We start from the raw sequence: 27,828 nt of genomic DNA, 5'->3' as shown, positions 1-27,828 counted from the left end.
ACGCCAATCACTAGTTGATGCATCTCAAAGTCGGTATCGTATCACAAGTTCTACCAAAAAAGGTTGGTAACACAAGCAAGCTACACATTTATTTGGGTCGCAACATGTTCAACAAGTTGCTACTTTAAGAATAATGTAGCATTGTAAGATCCTCAAGGGATCTGTTACATGTTCAGAACATTTAAAGGTGTCTACTCACAATACACTCTTCTTGTTTGCTGCTGTTCTTTTTATCAGGCGAGGCTGCTTGGGGGAAGGCCAAACTTTTACAAGACTTGTTACATTTGCTCCAAGACTGAACCCACGGTAAGATTTTTTAAAGTCTGCCATGCTCAAGCTATAAAGGTTTACTGCTACTGTTTAAATTGTATAGACAAGTCTTCAATACGAGGAACTCAATTCACTAGTGCTTCAACCAGTAGTTCCGGAGCTGAGCCATGTGCAGAAGTATTTCATCTCTACCCTGATTGGTGACGCTACTGGTCATGATCCATGGTGGAGCTGCCTGGAAGAATTCACGAATTAACTCCTGGAAATCTTGTACATTCTCTTCAGGCCTCTTTCCTCCATTTTTCTTCTTCTTCCGCTTGTCACATTTGGTGAAAATAAGTGTCATCGGAATCTGTGCAAAACAGAAGAGTAAATTTCACATTTTTTTTCTCACTCACTATATCTGAATAATATTTTCAAACTGATAAGAGCTTGGGTCTGCCGGGTTGGGTGTCCATGGACCTTTATAGCAGAGGACTATGGTTTCAGGTTATGTCCAAAGTAGTATAGATGATATTGTTACCTTTCAATAAGTAGACTTGTTAGATTTAGGGAAGACTCATGTATACTTTTTACTTAGTATTGTACTTATGACTGGCTCTTAGTAAGATAATGCTATGCCTCAATAACAAAACTGCTGATTGCGATAGGAAGATAATCTCTATCTCACAGCTTTCTTTCCCACTTCTCTTTTTTCATTCTCTTCTTCTGATTATCAAAGGTTTCCTACATGTGAGAAACAAATAGGTTAAGAATAGGTGCATGATCCAAGAGGAATGAATGGCTTAGGACATTGGAACTAGCTGGCCAAATGAAAAAAAAGGGAGTCCACAATGAGAGAACATCTCATCTATGAGGGTGCTTAGGTGGCATTATTTGTTTCGTCTTCTTACCACACAGTGGAATATACATTACCTGATTTACACCCAGCCAACTAGCATACTCGAGATCGATCTTTTTTGCAGGAATGCTAGCATCTATAAGGAGGAATACAGAGACTAGTGTTGATCGGTTGACAAAATAGTCTTTAGTGAACTTGTCCCAATCAACTCGAACTTCATGTGGTGCAGCTGCATATCTGTTAAGGATTATGCATAATTTGCAGAATTATAAGCAGTCTGGACGATTGTTAATGAATCAGCCATGAAGAGGGCAAATCATATTAATAGCCGAGGATGGCCATAGAATAGAGAGATGAAAAACGAAGTCAAATAGCTAAACAAAATAATTCTCACTGGTTACAGCACTTACCCATAGCCAGGCAAATCCACTAGGTACCAGTTATCATTTATCCGAAAATGGTTAATCAACTGTGTCTTACCTGCAAATAAAGAAGCAAGTCTCAAATATTTGAATACCACAGTACTAGTGAATCATTATTTATCAGAACCCAGATGAGAATAGGAATTAAGAGAACTTGGGGGGGGGGGGGTTGTTTTCTTTTATCCATCATAAAAACCTCAACATCACGCTCACCATTGTTTTCCCACTGTCGCACAAAATGGTCATACACTTGTTTTGCAGAGAAGGCATCAGATAGAATGAAAGTAAATGCAAAGAAAACAAAATACATGCCAATACCATTTTCCTCTCAAGATTATGGACCAATCAATTTCTTTTCCTTATCTATTCCAGGGGAGGCTGAGGGATAATGTAGCCCAATTCTACCTCTCTCAAGTACAAATCTCCAAATTAAAGCAATCTATTATACAGTAAACACCGACTCTTCTGCTTTGGTTTGCGGTTATTTTTGTCCTCCCCTCGTCTTTTTCTGAAGGAAAGGAGTGTGGGTTGGTTGGAACTTGGAACTGTTGGTAAATTGTTAGAATCATCTAGCTAAATACGAGCCAGAAACATGCAAAACTCTAGCTTTTTCACTGATATTGATCATCTCAGAGCAATCCTTATTAACGATCCTCTCAAGACTATGGACCAATCAATTTCTTTTCCAAACATTCAGTAATCCTTTAGACAGCCGACCGCATCATCTGTGACCATGTCATAATCTCCACCTCAGTTGGCATTGAAAATATAAATCCCCCAAAGCTTGCAGTATGCCTTCCTTAGTGTAGCCTATATCAGTCTAAAGCATTTATTTGTAAATGAATAAACCTGGAACCTATTATATTCTAATTTTGTTCACCATTTTAGCTGGTAAACCAAAAAACTGAGCCAGCAAATGCCAACGAAATACCGATTCGTCCAATTTCACTAAAGAAAAAAACCCTATCTTATTCCCCTTGGATCTCTACTCACCAGTTGAAACCAACCTCGCTGTCATTAATGTAACGGTAGGGAGCAAAACAATATACGGAGGAAATCAAGCAAAGGAAAGAACTAGGCAACTGACCAGGTTTCTTGGATGTGAGGGCGAGACGCTTCCGTCGAACAAGACAATTGAGCAGTGACGACTTCCCAACATTTGAGCGGCCAACAAGGGCAAACTCAGGTAGCCCATCAGAAGGGCAGTCCTCCGTTCGCGTACTGCTCTTCACGAACTCTGCCTGTGAGACCAGGGCATCCCTCGCATACTTGCTAAGAACAATGTTAGAACCTTTCAATACCCTAGTGCTCAGGGGAGCGCTTCCCGACGAAATATCAGTTTCTGGAGGAATGAAAAGCTTTTCAAGAGGGATTTCAATCTGGGTCTCCTCAGGGATCAATAACTGATGTGGAGCTTCAAGTGTGGTGTCGTCTGAGACAGCAGAAAACGAAGATGGTGAATCAGGAATTGAGACAAGCCGTTCGGAGGATAGAGTAGAATAGGCTTTGCAGCAGAGAGTCGAAGCGATGGGAAGCTTCTTCTTTGTAAGATGAAAAAGATGGGTATAGATTGAAGATGACGAGATAGAGACGGACAAAGGGGTGCAAAAGCGATGGAGATGCGCGAGAAGCATTATAAAATCAGAGCAACCGCTCAACTCCTCCAGAAATACTTCGTCGCGGTGTCGGGGTTAAGGGTAGAGGAAGCCATGTAGAAGAGAGTTGAGACTTGAGAGTACACCGACTATCGGTTGGATCGGAATCTTTTATCTGCCGGAATTTCTTAACGACCGGTGATTACAAATTAATCCTACGGTGTCTGAAACCCTGTGCTTGTCTGAAGCACCACAGTCTTTCCAGTGGTGGGTTGGATGACCGGTTAAAAACCCAAAAGCTTAAGGGATGTCTTGAGTTCGCACACATCCGCGACACAATATAGTAATATACTAATATTCCCAAACTATTGGGTATTGACCGGCCAGCCCTATCCATTCAATTGGAGTCAGGGTTTTGATGTCTCGGATACCGAATTCCATGTGATAAAACCCTAATTCTAGAAATTTAGGGTGATCCCAATCCGATCTAAATCAAAATCCTTATTATTTTTTCTGGGGTGAAAAACCTTATTATTCATTGGAAACTATTTCTCTTGGTTTCTATTATCCAAAAAAGCCTCCCTTGTCTTGGTTGTCCCCTACAAATTTAAAAAAGAAGAAAAGGTTCAACTAATCAGCAATTGGATTGGCATGCAGGAGACAACTTCATAAACGCATTTCCGTCATTATTTCACCGCAATGCAATTCTGGTCTTACTTACTGTAAGGCTTCTGAATTTGTTTCTTCCTTATGTTAATCCAATATGTGGAGTTTAATTAATGGTTGTATGCCTGGAATGATCACAAACTATTTACAGTTCTACCATGCATATACAGACTGCTTTCCAGCTTTCCAGCTTTCCTGAATAATAAAATCCATAGCATACATCATGCATGATGAACATACCAATTGGGTGTCCTCAAAATAAATGACTAAATTCGGAAGCAGTCTGAGAGATCCAGTTCAATGTGGTGCCAAAAAAGAGCTCCCAGAACCAGAGATCCAATGCAAGCACTGAAGAGAAGATGAGCAATGCCAGGGTCTGGTATCGATTGAGCGGCCAACCTGATAGTCTTGCTAATGTTTTCAGAAAAGGGAGAGATTGACTGTCAAGTTCTCGATTCCTTATAGACCATGCCGTTATCCACTGTACCTGTGAGGGAAACAGGTCAAACTCCTCGCGTAACCGCCTGCCCAAATCTGGCATGTGGCCACCCCCATATAACACTGCAATCTTATTGTGTCCTCCTTCAATTGCTCTTTGCAATGCCTCTGTTGCAACTCTGTTCCTTTCGCCAATGATAACAGACTTCTCCTCAACATCAGCTGTCACCAGTGTGAACCTTCACAAGCAATACATTGCATTACTTCCTCAAGAAACAGTTAAGACAACATGCAAAAAGGAGCACGGGTAATCTTAATAAAATATCCTTGTTCCTAAAGAATGATAAGACGGTCAAAGTTCACATCATTAATGTTTTGCTTAGAATCAACATTCAAGGTGACATCAATTGAATCCAGTTCTCAAGGAAATTCACGATGGCTCTACTTGGATCTTGAATGTCTATACTTCAATCAGGTTAAGATGATCGGCATAATCAGATTTATTGTTTAATTTACTTTGCAGACCACACCTAATTATTTATAACTTCAATTTGATGAAGTGACAGGAGTTAACTATTCTTCTATTCTTCTATCCAATCTGACAGCTAAAAGCTAAAGCTTATCTCCTATAATTAAGCACAGTGTAAGACAGCAAGACTTGAGAGTCTAATCATCTAAACAGTCCCACGGTTGTTTCAAACAGCAAGTTCACAAAACAAATCTCTACCAGGCTTCCTTGTAGTGACTACTTACAAGTAACATGAAGACACAGTTGCACTCATAAAGTAACTCAACATAATTGAGATGATAACAGTTGTCTCAAACCATGATACAATGTGACCCTAACATCCATAAGAAGCTGATGACAATAATAGAAAAGAATGGTAAAGTACATGTAGAACAGAAAATAGAGTAATAAAAGTGAAGAAGTGAAAGTAGCAGTCATACCTTCTGGTCTGGACTTATAATCAGGGTAAACAGTAGAAGAAAAATAAGCAACTAAATAAAAAAGGGGGAAAAAAAAGGAAGAAGATGCCAGATCTGGGTCTCATGATGATGACACAGAAAAGTAGATCGCCGGCAGCCAATTATCTGTTTCGACTTTCAAGTAGTGAAGCATATAATATCTCTAATAAAATGAAGCAAGAAGTTTATTAGGCTGGTATTTTTAATACTTCTAATGTTGAGCCCTTTCAAGGATTGAATATCAATTAGCGTATAATCATAAGGTTGTTATTCGTTAAAAGTGCCAGTGGATTTGTAAGCAGGGATTTTGGATAGAAACATCAATAATGATTTGTAACCCATGAATTAGACATTTTGCAAATCAGATACATTAATAATTGTTCGTATCTGTTAATTTCCTCTTTTTATTTTATTATTATTATTATTTTTTTTTTTGGTTTGGTCAAGCATATCTGTTAATTCCCCAAAGCTGATATCAACGTTAAGATATATACATACTCAGAAGTTAACCGCTTTGCCAAGAAGACTTTCATTGCAGCACCGAAATCCAGCCTGGAGAGTGCTTCTAATTCTGGATATTCAGATCTCTGACTTCCCACATCAGCACATACGCTTCCAATAATGAAAAGGCCAACAAGTGGCATCGGAAACACCCGGGAAGCCCATAGAAGCTTAGATCTCCAAGGTCCAAGATCTTCAGGAATAGAAGTTGGCTGCACAATAGCTTTTGTAGATCTGAGGGTCATATCCCTTGCAAATGTAAAGAAGCTCTCACCTCTTTCAAGCTGAAAGGAATCAAGTGAAGATAATTACTGGCAGATAAGACCCATTATACAAAGCTTACAACACTGTTATTGCATCCAAAGCACTGTGTTTCCACTTTATACTGTACAAAATCTCAAAAAAGTACCAAACCATACACCTTGATGATCAGTCACTCCCAAGGCACATTTGTTGTTGGAAAATTACAACAATGTCTTCATCAAATTTAAGGGAGAGGTATATATGAGAATTTTTTGGCAACATCTACATACGGCATCCATCTTATGCTTGAAAGTTTGAAGACGGCAGACATTTAATATTCCATAAAATTAAAAGAGAAAAACCAGAGCAGCATAAGACAAACATTTCTCAAATAAGTTGATCAGGCACTTTTTAAGAGACTAAACAACAAGGTAATTAACTTGATCAAGGGTGATCTGCTGTCTATACTTTAAAAAAATAAAGATCATCGAGTTTAAACGAAATTAGTACCTGAAGCAGCTTGAAGGTCTCATAGTCTAGGTCAGCATGGTACCAGTTTTCTCCCTGGTAATCAAGACAGTCTAACTGGAAATCAAGTGTTAAAACTCGAGCCATTTGCCGTTGAATGCATCCAAGAATATTAAAGCCCCGTGAACGTGAACGTGAACTTTTCAGCCTTTTGGATGAAGTAGGTTTTCTTCTATTCTCTAGACTTTCCTTACTTGCTACCATCTCGTACAGGATACAATCATAGTTTTCAAGTTCCTTCTGAAGGGTTGCAAAATAACTGCAGGTTAAATTAACATCATTCAGGTTAAGGTTTGGTAAGTGAAGTAATTGACAAGGTTAAAGTTACCTCCATACACATCGATATGCCAACAATGATGTGTCATTCTTTACTTTGAAACACTACAACCATGGGTTCTCATACCAACAGATGCACCATATTGAGGGTTCATCAAGAGCCCTCAAAAGCATAACATCTCTCACCAGCCATGAGAAAGGTTAATATTCAATAGGCTGAAGGAGTCATAGGATTTCAAAGAATCAATAGCCAAGGGATCTATTTGGAAAATATCACCAACTGGAAATGCTAAAATGGCGAAGGCAGGTCCACAAAGACAAAGATTGAAGAGGAAATGGAAAAACATTAACAAAAAGTAGAACATATTGCTTACTGGTGAAACAAAATTCATATAGCTGAGCTAAGTAATTTGAACAAGACTCATTTAATTTGAGTTGTTTGGAACTAATAAATTCATCAAGTAAAACAAGATCCCGTGCCTAAGTCATTGTACCAGCATAACTCTTGACATCTTTCAAGTGCACTAGTATTGAACTTAAGAAGCTAATGAATTAAAAAAGAGCATCCGGTGGATGAGGCTACTGCAGGGTCCAGATAATTTGTTAAATCAATAGTACATGAAAAGTTGCAACACCAAGTTACTGAAAACTTTGAACGTACTCTTTATCCGCAATATGGATAGTGGACACCAAATCAACCTGCAATATCAAATTCTGACTAATCAGTATAATTCTCTGACAATGAATGATTCTTTTTCTTTTCACATTATTTTTCAAAATTCTTTTCTTTTCATTCAATAAGGTAACAGATAAAATAATAAGTTTACACAACTCCATATTGCTTTATCAAAGGCACTTGTCCTTGTTCGGTATGAAATTCACCCCAAGCAGGTGGATCTCTTTTCCTTACTTGACTTTCCTTTTGTTGTATTTTTGTATACTTGAAGTTCCAAATGTGTCTAAGACTTTCCCTTTTTGTATGTTCATTGCCTTCACGGTTTGAACTTTTGAGTCCACTGACCACCTCATGGTTTGCTTTAATACAGCAAAGTGTAGGAATGACCTTTCATCACCATAGCTCAAGAGGTTAAATCACTAGCTAACGTATACTCATGGAAATATAAGGGTAGGGTTGCTTAAAAAGAGTTATCTCTCCCCTCACATATCCAAGGTTGGTCCTGGGAGTGCTTGCTGAGCCAGGATGGTGAGGTGTGGTGCTTACTTAGACGTTGTATTCTTTTGGACTTGGACTCTAAATGCACTTGGACCTTTTTGTGACTTATGTTTTGAACTCATGGGTTGTTACTTTAACAATACCTCTACGTATGGGTTTTGTCTCTTGCAAAGACAATCCCATATGAGTGAGAGGCATATAGATGGAATTCCATGGGAGATTGAATCTTCTCCGTCATTTATCTGTCACATCCCTTATGAGGAGAGACCTTGAAGGGGCTTTTTGCCTCTATAAACAGATACAGTTGACCTCATGACCTGTTATGTACGAGGTGTAGCTAGCTATCCCCTTGGAGGTTCTTCTTGCCATTTCATTCAATTCAAACATTTTCACCTTTCTCTTTCTACATGCCAATGTTTTGGAGCATCCTCCCCCCCTTTTCTTCTTCTGTCTTATGAGTATTGGGCATAACCTCTGGAAGTTTGGTGCCCTTACTTGGCTTCCTAAGTGAAGTGCACGAGTGCATACCACTAGCCTCACATCTTTGGGGTCGATTGGCAAGTAATCCTGGTTGCATCATAATTCATAAGGGGTCTCAACACCCTTAAGAAGAGTGACGGTTTGGCATGCATCAAACCATTTTAAGAGTTGCACAAATCCAAATCAAGCTCAGAAGTTGCAGAAATCTGAATTTGGCAAAGTTGTCAATCAATTTTATCACTCATTTTGATAAGAGAGCTTGGTAAAAAATTAAGTTAGAATCCTGAAACCTATTTTGCTTTCTCAAATCTCTATAGGTCCGGGGAGTAAATTCACCCCAGGTGATAACGTCTCTCGTTCTTCAGTTCTTCTATTCTGGAGGCGGGGGCGTATATCCACTATCTGGGAAAATGATTCCTTCCAGTGGTTATTAACTTCAAGACGTCAAATTCCTATAAAATCACCTCCGACTGCATATTTGTTGTAACTAAAACCGGAAAGAAACTGAGATGAGTAGGGAGGTTATACCTTTAGGAATGGCTGAAGTAGAGACCATGGAAACTTCTTTCTGTAGCTAACAACAGCTGTCTGCAACTGGCCATTTCTTTCTCGATCAGATTTCCTGAATCTCATGAAATCAGCAATCGAATTGCTTCCCAGAAACTGCTCCACCGCACCATCTTCTATCCCTTGCTTGGAGAAAGCCTTAATGCTAAAAGCTCTGGAAGCCAAAGATAAAGACGCTTCCTTTGAATTTCTCCTAGGTTCACGCCTCAAGGACTTCAAGGTTTTAATCCCTGTAAAGGTCGTTGAAGTAGATGGCTCGGTAGTAGAATTGAACGGAAATGAAGACGCATAGGATAAGATGGACACAGAACCGGAGACCATTTCTGAGAGAAAGAGAGAAATCTCGCTTGAAGGAAGAGAAGAACAGAACCTCTTAGCTCCTCCTCCTCCTCCTCCTCCTCCTCCTCTTTGCTTTTCCTGGCCGGAGGTTTTCGGTTACACTTGCCGTTAATAGTACTCTGCATCATATGTTCCTTAAAGCCAGTATTGGGCAAAAAAAAAAAAAAAAAAAACCAGTATCATATCCAATCCAACGGTCTTGAGACCCTTGACTAAGTAGGCCGCAATGACATCCGTTCCCTCGAACCCAATCCGGGTCAGGTGAAGTCTAGCCGGCTGGATCGGCCAGTTTCTAATTGACTGGCCTCCATTGGTGAATCTGCCCGTCAATTCAAATATATCTTTTGCTTGCACGCATAATGCGTTATGGACTTGACAACTTGAGGACTAAGGATGCCGAAATCCTACCTGAACCGTTTGGACCAATCTTGGTCCATTTTTTCCAGCAACGATTGAGTCAATTGATTTATCGGTTTAAGGTTGAGCTTTTAGAAATCCCAAAAAAACCGAAATCAAATTGGGATATTTGAATGCACCGATTAAAGTATAAAACGGATCAAAACCATTGGCAACTCAACAGAAATTAAAGGATTTATATCTTATTTCCATTAATTTCTATACCAGACCAGACCAGACCAAACCCAATTGTCCAGTTTCACCAGAAAAGAAAAAATCCAATAAAAAAACGAAAGCGACCTAAACCAACCAACCGAAGGAAACCAACCACGGCCTAATCCTTTGCGTTCGTGTCTCCGACTCTCCTGGGAGCGATTTTACGACACAGATGTTGATGTTTGTTAGAACCTACCAAACAGGCCCCCGCCAGTTGTGCAAACACGATTTCCATACTTCAAAGTTCAAAGTAACGGAACTGCCTCAAAGTCCAGTAATGGTTAATGCGGAAATGGAAATAAGTAGTTGGTTTTAGATTTGGGTCCACATAGACCAAAATCCACCCGTGGTGGTCCTCAGCAAGCAAGGTAAACAAACCACGGTCATCCATGGAAATAGGTTTCAGAACACAGCGCCTGGGGCCTGGGCTCGGGTTTCAAAAATTAAAACAATTGGTTATATAGGCCGAAACCCAATCCATGCTGAGTTTACGATTCATGCTGTCTACGATTGATTCTGGCTGGCCCTCATCCGGATTCCAATTCCGAGTTGAATAACGTTGCTTGGGACATGGGACTCGATGTACCATGTTCCCTTAGAGGTAACCCAGCCTTAAAAGATCCATTCAGTCTCAAAACTGAGCAAGCCGTCTTGTTTTGTATTGAAGTTTTCTGTCCAAGCAGTGAACCGGATAACTGTATTTCTTCCCAGATATGTTTCTGCAGTAACAGTAACCAACTTCACATAGATGTGATCTCTAGCATGATGGTTGACTCTTGCTGAAATACCAAGGGTCTCCAGTGGGTGTAAGGGATTGATGAAAGGAACATACAATCATGCCTCACTGCAGCATCTACTGTAACAAATATTTCTATACAATTTTCCTTTCTCTGATAGAAAGACCCAAAAATGGAATTACAGTGTCAACATTTCTCAATCAGAAACTCTCTTGGTTAATCTGATACAGTTTGTATCAAACCAAGGAGGAAAAAAATCATGGAAACTGCTAATTACAGGAAGCGTGTAATGATCGCAAAAGGGAACTCGTTCCAACCCGAAATCCTGTACAGGTAACCATAAACTGCCTCTTTGATTATCATGCAGAGACTGCTGTAGGATCCAACATTTCTATCTTCAGTGCAAACAAAAATACTAGCAAAGCTCAAGTCGCACGCTAAAGGTTTCATCTAGTTCAATTTGAGTTTCCCAAACTTATGTTTATCTTTGTGCACCTGTTTAACAACATCATCAAGCTCTGGAAAAATCAATAACAGCAGCAGCTCAAGAAGATCAAATGCCAGCTGCTTCAGACAAACTGTTGACTGCACAGGGACCCAGGGAGAAAGGGGGAGGGGGAGACCATAAAGATGATCAGTAAGAAAATTCAGAAGAAAAATCATCAAGATGAGGCAGAAAGTAGAATGCCAATTGCTGAGACAACCATACAGATGCTGAGACCAAGCACCAAAAGCACAATACAGGAAGAAGAAAAAACTGAAATATAGTACATCTCAGCCTAGCCAATCATAAAGCCTACAATAATCATGATCCAGCACCATGGACTTCAAGGTAGGATTATTAATAACCCCAAGGAAATAAAGAAAACAAATATTTCAGAAGGAGATGATTTAATTGGTCCATAAAAATGTCAGTTCCCATAAATAGAATCACATGTGCAAGTATGTAAGTTTGCAACCACATCCTAGTTGGAAACTCCATGTCAAATTTCATCCCCAACAACCCAAAAATAAGCAATAAAAAGGAATTCCTGACACTCCATCTAGTTCGATGCAGCATTGTAGTTGAAACAAAATGGAAACTGTCCAGCCAACACAAAAAACGGCATGTAACTAACTCAAAAAGCTTACTAAATATTTTCAACTTAATTACTTCAACACAGTTGTAATTCACCTGTCAACTACAGTCTAAGGTTTTACCATTTTGTCATGTTATTAGTTTTATCTTTTCATATAATTTTACACTATAAAACTTAATATTCAACCAGATAGGGCCTTAAATTCCAGGAAGTTTAAATGATCTCCAGGATCAGCTACCCAAATGGGAAAAGTGAGGACACATCTGACACCCACATGGGTTGTGGGACCCAATGCCCCATGTAGGGTTTGGATCTGCCCATCATCTCCAAGTGGGCAGCAGATTCAGACTTCAAGAACTGGCCCAACAAAAATCGTTAGATATAGGTGCTATTGGTCCAGTCATGAAAGCTGGCAGGTTCTGCGAAGGTGGAAGGTTCAGGGAGCAGAACCAAGGTATTCGAAGTCGATGCACACATGTAGGGAATCAGATCTAAAATTATCTCCAGGCAAAGATGGTGGACCAATAGAGGGCGGGCTTTGGCACAGTGGTATAGTAGTTGTATTATGACCAAGTGGTCATGGTTGAAGTCAGGGAACAGACTCCATGCAAAAGCTGGTGTAAAGGTCGCATACATTAGAATCCTTGCCATACCCCATAGTAATGGAACCCTCGCACACTAGGTACACCCTTTTCCGAGAGAAGTGAATGAACACACACATTAATAGTCTCATGGTTATTGTATTCTACAAATAGTTCTGCTTTTGCATAAGAAACATGATTGTGAAAACAAAAAATAAAACCAGTAAAGTTTTATGTTCTTGGTAGCTGGTACCAAAAATACCTGAAGAAAGAAATAAAGATCCTTAGCACAATGCTCATATTCCTTATGACCAACAAGGCTTACGAGAGCACTTGGTGCCTTATCTGGAGGCAAAGCACAAAAGAAAGACAATTAGTAAAACAATAAGCATGTTGTCTCCAACTTTGAACATGCATTAGGTTGCAGCAAAAGAAATCAAGCAGCATTTCCATATAATAAGGAATTGAGAACTAGGCCACCACAACATTTAATAGCAAAGAAAGAGAGAAAAAAAGCAGCACATCCAAATAAAAAGTTGAGATAGTAATTGAATAAGCATCACACAAAAAACTTTAGTGTAAGAATAAAGTATTAGAGAGAAGAAAAAAAAGCAGGTGACAGGACGAATTTGAGAATGACAACTGATACTCACAAATCATCAGTTCATACACAAACTTAGCACGTCGAGCAGTTTCTTGTTGCTCTTCATCAGTTAGCACACTCTCTTTCTGAGGGGAAGATATCTGAATTGGCTGATTGCCATAACGTGGGCTCTGTGACTGAATTACTGCTGATGGTGGTCTTTGACGCTTGGGATGCTTAGTTATGAAGATACCATCAGGCCAAAGGATCTATGCAGATATAAGAGATAAGGTAAGACCCAGATGTGCAGTATAACAAACATAAGAGATAAGATCAAGGTTCAAATAATCTAATATGATTATAGTATGAACATTGACCATTGGACCAATACAATACATGGTGAAACACATGAAACTTCCATCAATATTTTAGAATGTCTTACCACTTCTGTTTGCATTAGTCTGAACTCCTAAAACCAAGTTAGTGGGACACTTCAAAAAAGTTGGCAATATCCAGACTACACAAATTAGTGCAACATACAGTATGAACAAATCCATGTCATATCAAATTGGCACTATACAACAAAATGTTCTACAAGGAGGGGGGAAAAGTCAACTGAAGGTATGGGCACTAAAACACACTTGAACAAGACCGATAATATCTTGTTCTAACTCTCTGTCTCTCAGTTAATTGTCTCAGGGCATCATAATGCTGTTATAAGGGGGCACAAAGGTAGAATTGTCTTATGGCATTATATGGGTACTTGGTCCTGCATCCGTTTGGGGATTTTCCCCATCATATTATAAGTAAAGACGGCCTTTGTCACATTAGACGTTAGTCATATTTTCGCAATATCGAGCATGGTATTACAGCAGAATCTCCCTAGGAGATCCATTGGTTCTTGAATCATCAAAGAGCAATTTTAAGTCACATCCAGTCATCAAATCAACGTGAAACTGGAAGATAGCAAAACTGAAGAAGCAAACTGTTGAAATTTCAACAGACAAACATACATTTGATTCATATTGTTCTTGGGACTGGTGATTGTCCTAGATACCTATCCTGCCCCTGCTCTACCATGTTCTAAATTTTTAGAAAATATCACCTTATCTACCAACAATTAAAAACTCGCACTTCAGAGAATTCTTTTTGGTTGTCAGAGAAGTTTCCGTGGTCAAATAATTTTATTTTCATATAAGGCATTTTGCATTGGTAGAACACAAAGCCATCTTTCCAACAAATCCAAGGTTACAAAAATCTGAGTTAAAGTTATGGTCTGGTAATTGATTTACACGTATGCTGTCAAAATAACTCTGGATGAAAATATCTTTATTTCTATTTCTATTTCTATTTTATTTTATTTCTTGTGGGGTGGATTGGGGCAGAGGGAGTGTGAGGGAGAGAGGAGAATGACCTGCTCAACTCGCTTGATTGCTGAAGCAATAACTGATCCCCTCCGCAGAAGCTGGATTTTTTCGATTAACCAATCATCAAAAGCATCACCCATCCCTAGCTGTAATACTTGTTTGGCTACCCAAAAAGCTTGCCTCCTGTAATGTGAATGCACAGGGTCAGGAAGAATCATTATATGGGAATGCTGCCTGAAAGCTAAAATGAACAGCATAAGAAGTAGTGTTTACTGTTTTCATCCACAGTGATACCTGATCCACCCACCATCATGAAGCTGAAAGATGACATCCACCAAATCTAATATTGGGACACTCAAATTTGGTGGAACCCACTGCATTTAAAAAGATACACCATAAAATCAATAGAAAGCACGCCTAGGCTATAAGTCAGAAGTACTTATAAAGAAACAGAATAAACAAACAAAATAGAAAGCAGTACAACTGTTTTGATAATCACAAGAAGTTTCAATTCCAAAAGTGACCTAAGCCCATGGAAATAGCAAGAAAAATGAGAGTCAGATAAGTGATCCATACCTCTGTAGGAAGTGTGGGATCAGCAGCAGCATCAAGGAGTACCTTGGATGTCTCCTGTGGATTGTTAATTCCTCTTTCTTTTGGACCAATTTTAGATTTTCTGATTTGATGCTCACTACTTTGCAACCTACCATCTGAGTCACTCCCTGAATCCTCTATGGGGTTCTCATGCTTTTTACCAGGGATTTTTACTGGCAAACATGATTTGCTTCTTCTTCTCGATCCTGGATTTTCTTCCGCAAGGTTTTGCTTCATCTGTGACATGGCCTCCTGTTTGTTGGTGTGAAAATGCTCTCCTCTGTACAATAAGGGATCATTAACAGCACCTACTAGATTCTGAACCTTGGTACTCTTTTCATACGGCTTGTCTTCCAGGTTAACTTAAATGATGCGAGGGTAAAAAATTAGTAAAAATGCACAAAAGAAACTTCTTAATAAGTAAGCAGTGTAAGACAAAAAAGCACCCAACTCTATCTAAACTAACCTGATAATGTTTCAATTATCGAAAGGGAGTTCGAAAACATGTATGTCTGCACTATTAAAATCCAAAAGTAGTAAGCAGTTTGCTTCAGAATAACAATAGAAAACAAGATAGGGGGAAAATCAAAGAAAATTAAATAAGACCTGAGAATCAACGCTAAGGAAATCCCAAACCTCGATTGAACTTGATATGGTTGGAAGCTGTAGTAGCCTCTGAGAAATAGATGAACGTAATAGAGTTAGGGAACGACTAAAAGTATGTAGCAGTGTTATTAAAAACTAAAACACGAAGAAACAGTAGAAGAATGTTATGGCATGTAGGACAATGGCAAAACCCCTTCCTGTCCCCAAACCCCTAGCCAAAAATGAAATAGTGCGGTCATTTTTGGGCCTCTGAAGAATAGTACAAGGGTTATGGAACAATTGGAAGCATATGAAAATGGGATTCTAAGAAAAGACAGAAGAAAAAGGAAAACTACTCTCCCATAGAGAAGAACTAGGGTAGTTGTAGAAAAAAATGCAGGTTATTTTTTTACATGAAAGCTGGACTTCAAACCCAGCCACACGGCAATCATGCAAGTTTGAGCTTTGTCCTAAGGTTGCCAGTGATCAAATTCCATAAAAAAAGGGGATAAATACTACGTCAACCTAACTAAATCAGACTAAAGCCAACCTATAATAAACATAATTTTCTGCAGAGATACATAACAAGAACACTCGACATTGTACATTGTACATTGTATTACACATATACATCATGATTTAGACACCAAATTATAATTGATATCAGGCAAGAACTAATCTATTCATAGTGTAAGTCGAGTACCAAGAATCACATCTAGCTCTTGTAGAACTAGAACTTTCAAACGACAAGAACCACAAACTAAGAAACCATCACATACGTTACCTTTAAGTATTTGTCAAGCAATTTACACCGTTCCTGAACAACAGAGATCTCTAAACCTGTTGATAGAAAATGCTTTGGTGGCAAGTTAAGATTATACTGTGGGAACTCTTTCAGACGGCGATGCAGCTCCTCAAAATGGCGAAACCTACAGAAGCAGCCACATAATTTGCAGCCACATAATTTAATCAACAAAGCCAATGCCATCTAAAATGAAAGATACTAGTAGAAAATTGCCACAGGCAGCCACACTACATATTGAACCCTAACTGGTAATGGCATCCAATAAGATACAACACACAAGTGACAAAAAAAAATTAACCAAATAACCAATAGTAAAATCAGAAAGTTTTACAGGACAGTGTTGGCACCTTCTTTTAATGGACCAACTATTATTATTTGCATCAGTAACAGAAATTGAATACACAGCAAACGTTGAAGAACCACTCTTCACAATATTGGCTCCCAGTACCTGCAACAGAAAATAAATTTACATTTCACGAAATTATATATTCAGGACACAAGAATTATGACGCTCAAAACAAATAGGGAATAAGCATTTCTGTGTTACTACCTCACATCTCAACTTTAAAAACGAATCTGCCAACACAGATTTTTCCCGGGAGTTAATAGAAATGGATGAAGCAGATGAAGATGCGGCTGCTCCACTGTTAACTCTACCCCAGCTTTCCAGCTCAGGATCATCACTAGACTCCTCAGATTTCACATCTTCCTTTGGTGAATTTAATATATCCTGTCCATCTCCCAAACGGAATGTTGTTCTATCAACCTCTTGCCAGATGTTCACCTTCTGATTGCTTAATCTGGACCTTTTCCTGCCTGAACGTGCTCTAGATAATCTCTGGTTATGAAGATGTCCTTTACCTGTCTTCCTCATCGTATGGCTTCCAGAATTTTCAAGTGGATGGTGTATGTGAGTCACAACAGCATTTCTATTATTTTTACTATCCCAAACTTTAGTTCCAGGAGAATCAAGGCCAGTCACAGTGCTGCTTTCATCTTCTTCAGTATAGCAGCTACTACTCTCTGATTCGACGTCCTCTGAAAGCTGATTATCCTCATGCTCTCCTTGATGTGATGTCGAAGGAGAGTAAACTGATCTGTTTCCATCAATATGGAAATGTACTTGTGCCTGAGATCGATTATCATGTGAAGGGAAACTGTTGTTCCGCTGGGCAGTTTCAAACTTGGTAGTTCTGTCTTTTATCTGGTGCCTAGATGATAGATTTGAGTGATTCAACATGCCAGGAATTCCTGCTATAGAATCTTCTCTAGCTTCTTCAGTTGATTGGTTTACACCTTTCTTTTTGTAGTTCCGTCCTTTGGTCCACATATTTTCAAAATGCTCAGGAGCAAGAGCTTGAGTCTTTCTGCGGTACATCATATCTAACCTCTCACCCCATTCTCCACCAGATCTGCGTTGTTGGATGTCTTCTCTATTATCAGTTTTTAAATCCAAGGATGAGGGTAAAGAATTCCCGGAGTGGGAAGACTGGGTATCAATAGAAAGCAATTGATCCTTCAATTGAGATGTTCTATTCATATTTTCTTTCACAGACTCCCCAGAGGTAGCACTAGGGTCCTCACGCTTAAATGGCACAAGTTCAACACCACTAACAGATCGATCTAGGAATCCGGAAAAATGATCAGATGAAGGTCTCACAGGCCCATTTGACTTGGACTGTGATGCATCCTGTGTCGAAGTAGTGACTCCTTTATCATTTTTTTTGGCAATAGAAAGAACCGCAGATTCAACTCTTTCATTAATAAACCTGCCATCGGAATAAAGAGTTTGGCAATAGAAAGAACCACAGTTTCAACTCTCTCATTAATAAACCTGCCATTGGAATAAAGAGACCAGCAGGTAAAGCAATCAAACAATAAGAACGCCTAAAACATAAAGAACACTACCTTGGATTAGCCAAGTTCAACACTGGCCTAATCACTGTACAGGCAAGAAGCTCTCTGACAATATAGCGGAAGAAAGAGCACTGCAGATCTTCAGGCTTAAAGCTCACTGCGATGAGCCCATCCATCAAGTGCTGCAAAACCTATGTGTATACAAAATAAGAATATCACCACAACAGGGGTGGTCAATATCAGTTAAATCTCTTTATCCAAGTGGACACTGACTCAGCACTGCATAATAAAGAAATTAAGTGGAAAACCTTGTGCTCGGCTTCAGCAGAAAATAAAGCAGGATGCAACTTATTGTCAGCATCCAAAACTTTCTTCAGCTCCTGATCCCGAGAATCAATTGTTTGTTCTTCCAACTGTTGCTTGGCCATCTTGGTTTGACTCACACGGAATAGCTCTAAGTGAGAGCAAATAAGATTGATTACATCCCTATACACACCAGCCAAATAAGGTTCCTCTCAAAACTAAGTGTTAAACTAATGCGTATCAGGAATGGAGGAGCATGAAAATAACCTAGTAAGAAGATCAATGAGATTTATATCCCTAACACGACGTGAAATTTCTCCAAGGACACCGTTAATTATTTGCACCAGCTCCTCCGGAGCATCTCTATCAGGTGTTATGCGGGAGTACCACAGATCAGTCACCCACTCAGAAACCAGATGTCTAGTGAACTGATCTAATGCAGCTTCCACAACAGGTGAATTCACCTTCCTTCTCCAGTTGGACATTTCAAGGGATTTTGGAAGTTCAGGAGGCTTTTTTTGAGAAAGATGATTGGCAGAGGGTGGTTTATCACTGTAAGAAGCAGCTCTTCTTTTCATCTCAATGTCTACTGATACATAGCGGAGGAGTAAAATCAAGGCTGCAGCTGCAGGCATATTGACCCAAACAGAAGAGCTGGTCACTGAAAATACAATAAAAACAAGTAAGTTTCAATGCATAATTTGGAAAACCAGGTTTCCATTTTAGTTTATAACTTATAAGACAATATTAGAGACAGATTTCATGAAGAAGTACTAACAAAAAATAAAGACATTCTACAGCCTATAAGGTTACAGGAGCTCTAGCCACCCAATGCAGTGGGCTTACTGTCTTCTGTGTTGAGCAGCTGCGACAAGTTGACATATTTATGGCCTATAGGGCACTGGGATAGCATTCTTCTCCTCTAAGAACCAAAACCTGAAAGCATTAGACTAGTGTTGTCTGTCATATTCTTATAGAAACGGCAAATGAATAAGTTGCAACACTGTTATCTTGAAAGACTGCTTTATCAAAGATATGAAAAAGCAATCAAGTAAAATTTATGGTAAGGAGGACCAAAAAACTATAACTTTCAGTCATTCAGAGGATGATGAAGTCTCTCTAAGGTGCTCTAGATGCAAAAGGTATTGATCTTGAGAAGCTTAGCTGACACTCATGCCAATGTATTCCCATGGCGATTATGTGGCTCTACAAATCTCTGTTAATCATTTCACATAAATATAGAAAGTAAAGTTCCTAATGGTGGACAATACAGTTGAATTCAACCCTAGGTCTAAAATGTGGATTCAGAGGCTACCCCTATGTCCCAATCTATGTAACAGTCGATGCTACGTCATCCCTCTACCGCATGGCTAAGGAAGGAATTCCTTGTTAAGCCATATAATAGACATCTTCCCAAAATTACAAGAGAAAAACCAACCATGATAGACTTCAATGGCAATGATAATATTCCAGGTGCATATGCAAATACACAGCTGCCAGTAGATTTCAAACTTTAAAGTGTGCATACAAACCTGTTCGTAGACCCCAGTATACAAAGTTATAAACAGAATTTCACTGTAATTTATTATTTTGTTCTTTCGCTAAACTCTTTTTTATTATTATTATTATTTGGGGGGGTCTAAATTGATTTAGAATACATTCATCTGGGGGATAAGAGGGAGGGGATATGGTCATTCATGATAGTTGAAGGAAGCTCTAAATCAAGGCCGGGGAAAATTCTTGATGGAATCAGACCGTAAAGAGGCCATCAATGCCATTAATTTCAGCCACAGAAGATGCTTGATTCAGGCATAAACCATCATTGAAGACATAGCTTACTTAGATTCTATGTTTGCAGTACATGAATTCCCTAACATTCCTAAAGGTATCAATGATATTGCTGATACCCTCACTAGGAAGGGTCTGCCGATGAGGTGTGCAACAAGCTGGAAGTAGCTTACTTAGATTCTATGTTTGCAGTATATGAATTCCCTTACATTCCTAAAGTTATCAATGATATTGCTGATACACTCACTATGAAGGGTCTGCTGAAGAGGTGTGCAACAAGCTGGCCTACTTCCACTCCATGGCTGGTGGATCTTTTTAACCACCCCATGAACTCTTTGCCCTCTTCTGGAGAATTTACCCATTGTAAAAAGGGAAAAAAGGAGGGAGGGATACATGGGAGAGAAAATGGTGGGTCTCTCTGTTGGGTTTGTGATGAAAATCACTTCTATCTTTTGGGTTCAAATTTGAACTTGGTGGGTCCCACTTAGTGTTAACATAGGCTAGGTGTTTGTTATCATTTAGAGGACCTTGGGAGAGGTAAATGGGGTGAGGAAAAGAGAGTTTCTAGTGAATTCCAAGAGGGGTTTTGAGCAAAAATGGGATTGAGCTCTTAGGTTTTCTTCTTCTTCTTCTTGTGGTTTTGCAAGAAAGGAGTTTTTTCTCTCTTGTTTTCTTCTCCATTGTTGCTCCATCAAAGCTTGAGCATGGATTGAAGGGTTTTCTTCAAGAGCTTGAAGGTGGAAGGGTGTTTTCAAAGGAGATTGAGAGGTGGTGTGACCAGTTAAAGTAACATTGTATTATTCTCAAATCTTGTACTATTTTAGAGATTAAAACAGTGGATTCCCTCCACATGGATGTAGCTACTCTCGAACCTTTCGAGTTAGTGAACCACGTAAAATTCTTGTGTGTTATTTGCATTTCTCTTTCATTCTTGTGGTGGTTTGTTGTTATTTTACTTGCTTTGTGATTGTCTTCAACATATTTGCACAAGATCCTTGGTTTATTTTGTTCATTTGGGTGATTCATTTAATTACTCGGATCCTTGGATTGGATCTCGTCTTTCTACACTCCCTGCTACCACAAGCAATAGGCACTACCACCTGACTCAGCTGGCATTTCCTAATTAATGTAAGAGTACTGGGGTCTCGTATTAAACTTCAGCAAACACAAAAGTAGGCAACCAGGCATGAAGGTAAAACACTTAATTTGTAATAATAAGTAAGTACACTAAGAGTAAGCAATGCAAGAATAGATACAGAAAGTAAGAAGCAAGAAACAACGGATTCAAAATCAGCAAGTTCTCAGAATGAAATTCAGTAGCAAATCAATTTACATTGACACAAATAAAGACACAAGATGAATTCTCCAGCAGTCTGAAAATAAAAACATGCCCAAAAAAAACCAGTTCATCGTGTTACCACGTTCCAATTAATCAGTGACAGCAAATTCAGCTAGGGTGTATGAAGACTGAAATTCAAACTCAATTCTCCACTATTAAATCAAAAAAATCCAAAATGCAACACTTACGCGACATAAGATAAGACAGCCCAAACACGCATATGACCAGCAATAACATACGCTTCTTGGCTTCCTCCATAAGGTCCCGAACTGTTTGCCTCCCATTACTCATCTCCACAACCCGACCAAATGTTCACGTCATTAAAAAGAAAGAGAATCAACACCTCAAATCAGTACATTCCTTCTCTTCTTCTTCTTTTCCTTCTTCCAAAATTAGATGAGAAAACCATATCATTGGCACAACCAGACCCACCGTAACTCCATTTTTGTCTCAATGGCTCGGTTTTATCAACCAGGAAACTCGTCTCGAGCGCCAGGATCAATTCAATTCACAACAAATGACTGGCAACCAATCAATCAAACGCCTCTCCGACGATTTCCAGTACAAAAATCAAAATCAAAATCAAAATGATAAAGAAGTAGGGTATAATTGAACTCTTTCAACCTCGCAGACTGGTAGGTTTCTCTCGCACGCTATGTCGCTCTCTCTTTCTCGTTTTTCTCTATGACCCTGTAAGCCTGAAACTTTTAACCGCCTAAGCTATAAGTTATTGTGAGTTCCGCCTCGACACTTCAGCGGCTTTTGGGCTCCTGTAGCGCTTCGAGGAAACTCGGGTGAGGTGACCCGTGCCGTGAGGCGACAAACTCAGAGAGAGTCAGAGGCGAGTCGACTCAGAGTGAGCTGACGTTACCTCCTAATTTATTCTTAATTTTCAGGCGTTTAATGTTCATTAATCATTAATTATAAATGCTGGTAATTTCTTAATTGCAGATCGAATGATTTTTCCCAGTTGCTTCTTCTTCTTTCCAGCGCAAATCACCCTAAGGGACCTTAAAAAGGCTTGTAGAGCATACTTACACGCTGTTGCTGTGGAGTGTGGACCCCTCTCATGCTCTTTATGCTTGTGCAATTTTCATTTTCTTTCCTTTTTTTCTCCTTTTCTTTTCGTTGGTGGCAATGCGCACTTAAAAAGGAACACTTCACCTGAGGTTTTATTCTCTTTAGTTTGTATATGTGGGGTTTCTTTCTTATCCGGTTTATCAACACAAGTTTTTATTTGGCCCAAAAACAAGAAGCGTTATACTCTTACACGCATCTTTTACGTAGAATAAACCAAATCACTTTCTATTGGGAGAATAGTGAACAGTCTCTCCCTCCTTGATGAAGCCCACTTATAAATGTAAATCTCCTTAACCTTGCTTTCCTACTCATACACTTGTTTGAAAACAAAAATTTTCATATCATTGGAAATACTTCCAAAATAAATTTACCATACTCTTCATTTCCAAAAAAAAATATAGTCTCCTAGAATAAAATATATAAAAACAGCTTTGTATAAGAACTACTCTCTTAAAATGACAATGTTACTGAGACCAGCCCATCAATGTCCTCTTCTAAATTCAAAAAATACAGCCCAAAGGACTTACAAACAAATTGGTCTATTCAATGTGTTTGGGTTCAACGTTTTTATAGGCATATAAAAATTACCTTTTCAAACTTTGTTTGTGGAGAAATCTTTGACATCAACGTCACACTTTATAAGAGGAGATTGAGTTGTTTATCATTCCTTAATATGGAAAACTACACCATGGAATTGCGACAACATCTAACTACCCAAGAAGTTAGAACAGTGTGAGAAGGTTGCCTATGGAGCTTTACTTGGGCTTCTCATATTGAAGAACTATGCTGACTCAGAAAAATCTAGAATGATATATTCGGCTGAAGGAGATAAAAATTTATCTAATTTTACTCATTTTCTTTATTTTGTGGTAAAATACTTTCACTCTTTTCCATACCGAGGGTGGTTCAAATGTTCATTCCCTAAGGTGGTGGGTGAGTCTCCCAGCGAGAATTTTTTGTATCCACAAGGATTTGATACCGGAACCTTGCTTAAACAAACCATGCTGCTTACTACTTAGACCAACCCCGTTTATGCTTTTTTTTTTTTGGTAAAAGAAGAATTTAATTCATCTTGAAGCCATGCTCATTGTTTACAGCCAAGATAATGATGATAAAATTTTTAGACATACGATTAATAGTAATGGTGATGAGGTTTTTGACTTCTCCCAAAGAATAATACGTGTATAGATTTTTTTTTTTTTTGGGAGAATAATAATATGTGTATAGATTAGGGATAGTTATTGTTGTCCCATTGTATTATAGCTTAATTTCTAGAAAGATCACAACTCTTTATGAAATTACTGATGTCCTCTTAGTTCTAAATAGTGTTAAGCAACCATTACGATTGAATGTTTAATGTTTATTTTTCTCATTTTATAATTAAGAAAATCAAAGATAAAATTATCCTAATTTAGAAGAAAGAAAATCATATGACATAATGTGTATTTTTATCATTTTGGAGTAAAAAAAAAAAAATGAACACCCTCTTTGTAGTAGAAACTTCTTTAAATTATTTTATCTATTTATTATTTTGGAAGCTGAGGTTCATCCAACACTTTCTTTGTAGTAGAAACTTCTTTAAATTATTTTATTTATTTATTATTGGAAGCTGAGGTTCATCCGGGCTGCACACTTTGATTACATCCTCAAGGGGGAGACATGTTGCTTGCAAGGATCGAATCCATGACTCTCCACCGAGAAGCATGGATCTTTTACCACTTTACTAATCCTGCATTAACAAACTTCCTAAAATTATTAACATCAAATTGGACAATAAATAAATAAAAAATATTGGAAGTAAAACTTCTTAAAATTGATAACATTAAATTGGAAGTAAATAATAAAAGTTAAAAATAACACCAACAATTAAGAATTACTATTTTTTTAAAAAAAAAACCAAATTGAGAAGTACATATATAAAATTGAAAATGAATATTTTTTTTTTTTTTCTCTCTTTATTTGGAAACGGGAAAAGAATTGTTTAATTAGGTTTAAGTTTCCTTAATTACTTAGAATAATAATGTAATTTATTATAAAGACAAAATAAATAATATAAAATTATAAGGTTAATTTGGGATTTTTAAATAATAAATATGTCATTTCATCATTTAACTAATGGTAGGAGGGCAACAATAATTATAGGCAAAATTAGAGGTTGAATTAGTAATTTTAAAAAAATATAGGAGATAAAGTAGTAATTAAGCTATGGGAAGGAGAAGTTTCATTCACTAACTTCAAGAACAAAATAAGAAGTTACAAAACATCATCATCATATGAAGCGCCTGTAGCTCAGTGGATAGAGCGTCTGTTTCCTAAGCAGAAAGTCGTAGGTTCGACCCCTACCTGGCGCGTAATTCTTTTGATGCAACTTGTAAATCTGTTTTAGTATTAACTCTCTGTTCATGATAGTGGAAACCTATGGGCTTAAATTTTTAGGCCCACCCTTTTATACTTTTCTTCTCCAGGGCTTCTGGGATTCACCTAAATAAGTGTTATTTATATCAAGGGCTAGAAAGACGTAGTGTAAAGCCCAGGAATGATTAGCCCACTCTGTATCATCAAATCAATTTCAACGTCTACTGCAACAGGATTTAACGTTTTTCTTTCTACAACAATAATATAGGTTAGAAAGTGTTTGTCAGGGGAGAGAGAGAGAGAAGAAAAAAAAGTGTTTTTCTTCCTAAATGACGATATTATCACACCAAAATCAAATCATGTTATCTTAAAAGAGTGATATACCATTATGATTTATACAAACAGAAAAGAAAAAAAAAAGATATACCATAATGATCAACTTTCGTACTGATTCAATTTAGGATTTCAAGATTCCTAAGTTTGTGGATTACTGTGATGCGACTTGTTGTAGTAGGATGACCATCAGAACTCCAGCTTGATTCACCATTAAGAGGGTGAGTATCTGATTCTTCTTCATTGAATCCTAGCAACTACTCTGAGGCTATTAATGATGTGGATATCAATATCTGGAACTAGCTACATGTTTTAGTTTTAACCCCTCCATCACATCATCAACATGCCCAGTTGCTCAGTAGAATGATGGTTCTCTGGTTTAAATGCCTCCAGAAAAAGGGGAAAAACGAAAATCATTTCTTGAACCTAACCAGATTAATCCACGTACCTAGCTGTTACTTACCCAGAATTCAGTTGTCGATTTGAGTGATTTTGTAGCTTTTACAGCTATGAAGAGCGTAAAATCAACGTCAAGGTTTACAAGAACAGTTTTTTTTTTTGTTTTTGTTGGATGTGAAATGCGGTTTTAGTGACTGCAAAAGCGAAAATAAAGAAACCATTTTGGATGCATGTGGGCAATAGCTCAACCACACAAAGTTTCTGGTCGCAATCGTTGGTTCCGTTCGCTTTCAGTCCCTTTAAGTGATTTGGGTCCATATTTTGGATCTTCTAAGCCTTCGCTTTCTTGGACTGAAAAGTAAAAATTTCCTCTGGTTGAGTGGTCGCTACTGCTCTGAATCGTGACACTACGAAGATAGATGAAGGTTTCCCGTATAAATCTTCTGTAACTTTGTAATAAAACCTCAAATCAACGAAAACATTGGATTCTTCCAATCTTTAATTTCAGTCGAGTTCTGCCAAAATCCTTTAATGACAACTGAAATGAATTCTTTTTCTTTCTTTCTTTTTGGTGAAACAACTGAAATGAATTTCACACCTTAGCTCAAGAAAACGGAACATAATAGAGAAGACACTTAAGCCTAAGATTTCTGGATCCTTTCCATTCTTCTCTTTAGGTCAACATGGAAGTAGCAATTAAACACAAACCACCGGTAGTTGACTGTAATAAGCTTGACTGTGACATGTGAATATGTGCAGCTACTACAGCAATGGCAGCAATTGTTTAAATCTTTCTATTCGCTCCTGTATATGGGGTATAAGGAAAATAAATTGTTGCTTTGATGTAAGCAAGTTATTTATGCTCGAAGTTTTTCCCATTTTTATCTGGATAAGAAAGTTGGTATCACTGCTGCACATCTTCAACGAAAATTAAAGATTCTTGTCAAAACATTCCCATTAATTGCTTTTTTTTTTTTTTTTTGGTTAAGTGGCTAATACATACATATATACTGCCATGAATGACTCAGTATGAACCTACAAATCATGGATGAGAGAACCTATGAATTGCTTCTAATGTCAATTTATAAATCCCCTCACCTGAATTATAGGACCCTTGATTTGAAACTCGAATAGAATTAATTCTCATTTTCTTTTGTCCAAAAATTATTCCCATTTCTCAAGCTAGGATACCAAAATCTGTTTCCACCTCACATTCCAAGTTCTTTAATCCATTCATATCAATCTGTCATCTCCTAGGTGGAAGTGACTGATGGGTCAGTCACCACCACTATTGACTATTGGGTAGTGTTTCTCCATCAAGACAATGGCAGATTGGCTATTTCCTTCTGTGCAATTATTAATGGGAATCCAAGCATCAGCTTGTGCGTTGGTCACCAATGGGTGTCTGTCCAACCCTAGGGAGGAGTGAGGGTTCTTAGACAACTTTGATTTGGCAATATTTCTATCTCTTCACTTTAAATATTTTTCTACTTCAATGAGACCTAGGGTTTGTGAAACCCTAACCATAGAAGAAATCTCCCTTGTGAAGATTTCTTTATTTGATGAGTAGCTTGTCAGTTGTTGCAATCCTTCTGAGGCTTGTTTTTGTGGGTTTTAAGATATCCTTCAAAACTCTGTTTATTTACGTTTGGCTTGAGCCTAAATTGCATAGTAGTTGTTTGGAGACAAGTAAAAATTTTCACCTCCATTAACCCTGTGCTAATGAATTAATAGAAAATGACTACACCTGGGTTTTTTCGTTTAATTTGTGCAATGGTGGATGGCATCTATTTATCTATCTATATATGTACATATATTCCCTTATTGTGTGATTTTTATTATCATTGACCATATGAGGTTGAAAAATCCATTTAGGGGTAGTGAATATTTGTATTTTATCTCATTCTTGGGATTTAAATCTCTTAGCTTAGGTGCAAAATGTGTACATCATGTGCAATGAAAACATATATGTCATGGTGATGATTTCAATACGTTTAAAAGAATATTATTTACATTGATGGGGATATTGACAATGACTAAATGGTAGCAAGATGAAGAATGGTTGAGTAAATTATTGAAAAATAGTTAATAAAAAATTCTTGAAAAATATAATTTTACCAATGAG

The 27,828-nt window shown here is 38.0% G+C and overlaps 3 protein-coding genes and 1 non-coding gene across 4 annotated transcripts; 1 reads left to right on the top strand and 3 right to left on the bottom strand.

Annotated features, from left to right (window-relative positions):
* Positions 1 to 10: 10 nt before the first annotated feature.
* LOC149024945 (P-loop containing nucleoside triphosphate hydrolases superfamily protein) lies at positions 11 to 3,433 on the bottom strand. The gene is made up of 4 exons (XM_089145137.1): positions 2,621 to 3,433; positions 1,522 to 1,591; positions 1,186 to 1,348; positions 11 to 622 (listed from the first exon to the last, which is right to left on the bottom strand). Exons 1-4 carry the CDS (start codon positions 3,165 to 3,167, stop codon positions 404 to 406), a joined length of 999 nt encoding a protein of 332 aa, XP_089001263.1. The 5' UTR covers positions 3,168 to 3,433; the 3' UTR covers positions 11 to 403.
* Positions 3,434 to 3,831: 398 nt separating this feature from the next.
* On the bottom strand, positions 3,832 to 9,432 carry LOC149024944 (thermosome subunit gamma). The gene is made up of 5 exons (XM_089145136.1): positions 8,929 to 9,432; positions 7,408 to 7,445; positions 6,453 to 6,729; positions 5,697 to 5,983; positions 3,832 to 4,471 (listed from the first exon to the last, which is right to left on the bottom strand). Exons 1-5 carry the CDS (start codon positions 9,286 to 9,288, stop codon positions 4,048 to 4,050), a joined length of 1,386 nt encoding a protein of 461 aa, XP_089001262.1. The 5' UTR covers positions 9,289 to 9,432; the 3' UTR covers positions 3,832 to 4,047.
* A 975-nt stretch (positions 9,433 to 10,407) lies between these two features.
* Positions 10,408 to 22,239, bottom strand: LOC149024943 (uncharacterized). Its single transcript, XM_089145135.1, has 15 exons — positions 21,725 to 22,239; positions 18,677 to 19,070; positions 18,415 to 18,592; positions 18,158 to 18,297; positions 16,800 to 18,018; positions 16,597 to 16,697; positions 16,229 to 16,373; positions 15,466 to 15,534; positions 15,326 to 15,371; positions 14,842 to 15,221; positions 14,560 to 14,639; positions 14,313 to 14,448; positions 12,969 to 13,167; positions 12,578 to 12,660; positions 10,408 to 11,240 (listed from the first exon to the last, which is right to left on the bottom strand). Exons 1-15 carry the CDS (start codon positions 21,825 to 21,827, stop codon positions 11,106 to 11,108), a joined length of 3,408 nt encoding a protein of 1,135 aa, XP_089001261.1. The 5' UTR covers positions 21,828 to 22,239; the 3' UTR covers positions 10,408 to 11,105.
* Positions 22,240 to 24,894: 2,655 nt separating this feature from the next.
* Positions 24,895 to 24,967, top strand: TRNAR-CCU (transfer RNA arginine (anticodon CCU)). Its single transcript has one exon. It is a non-coding gene; the product is annotated as a tRNA-Arg (tRNA).
* Positions 24,968 to 27,828: the final 2,861 nt, after the last annotated feature.

Source organism: Hakea prostrata, chromosome 2 (genome assembly GCF_041222555.1).
Source record: "Hakea prostrata isolate BN-2017 chromosome 2, UWA_Hpros_2, whole genome shotgun sequence".
NCBI lineage: Eukaryota > Viridiplantae > Streptophyta > Magnoliopsida > Proteales > Proteaceae > Hakea > Hakea prostrata.
Note: the sequence above shows the minus strand (reverse complement) of the source record. Positions and strands in the feature narration are given on the sequence as shown.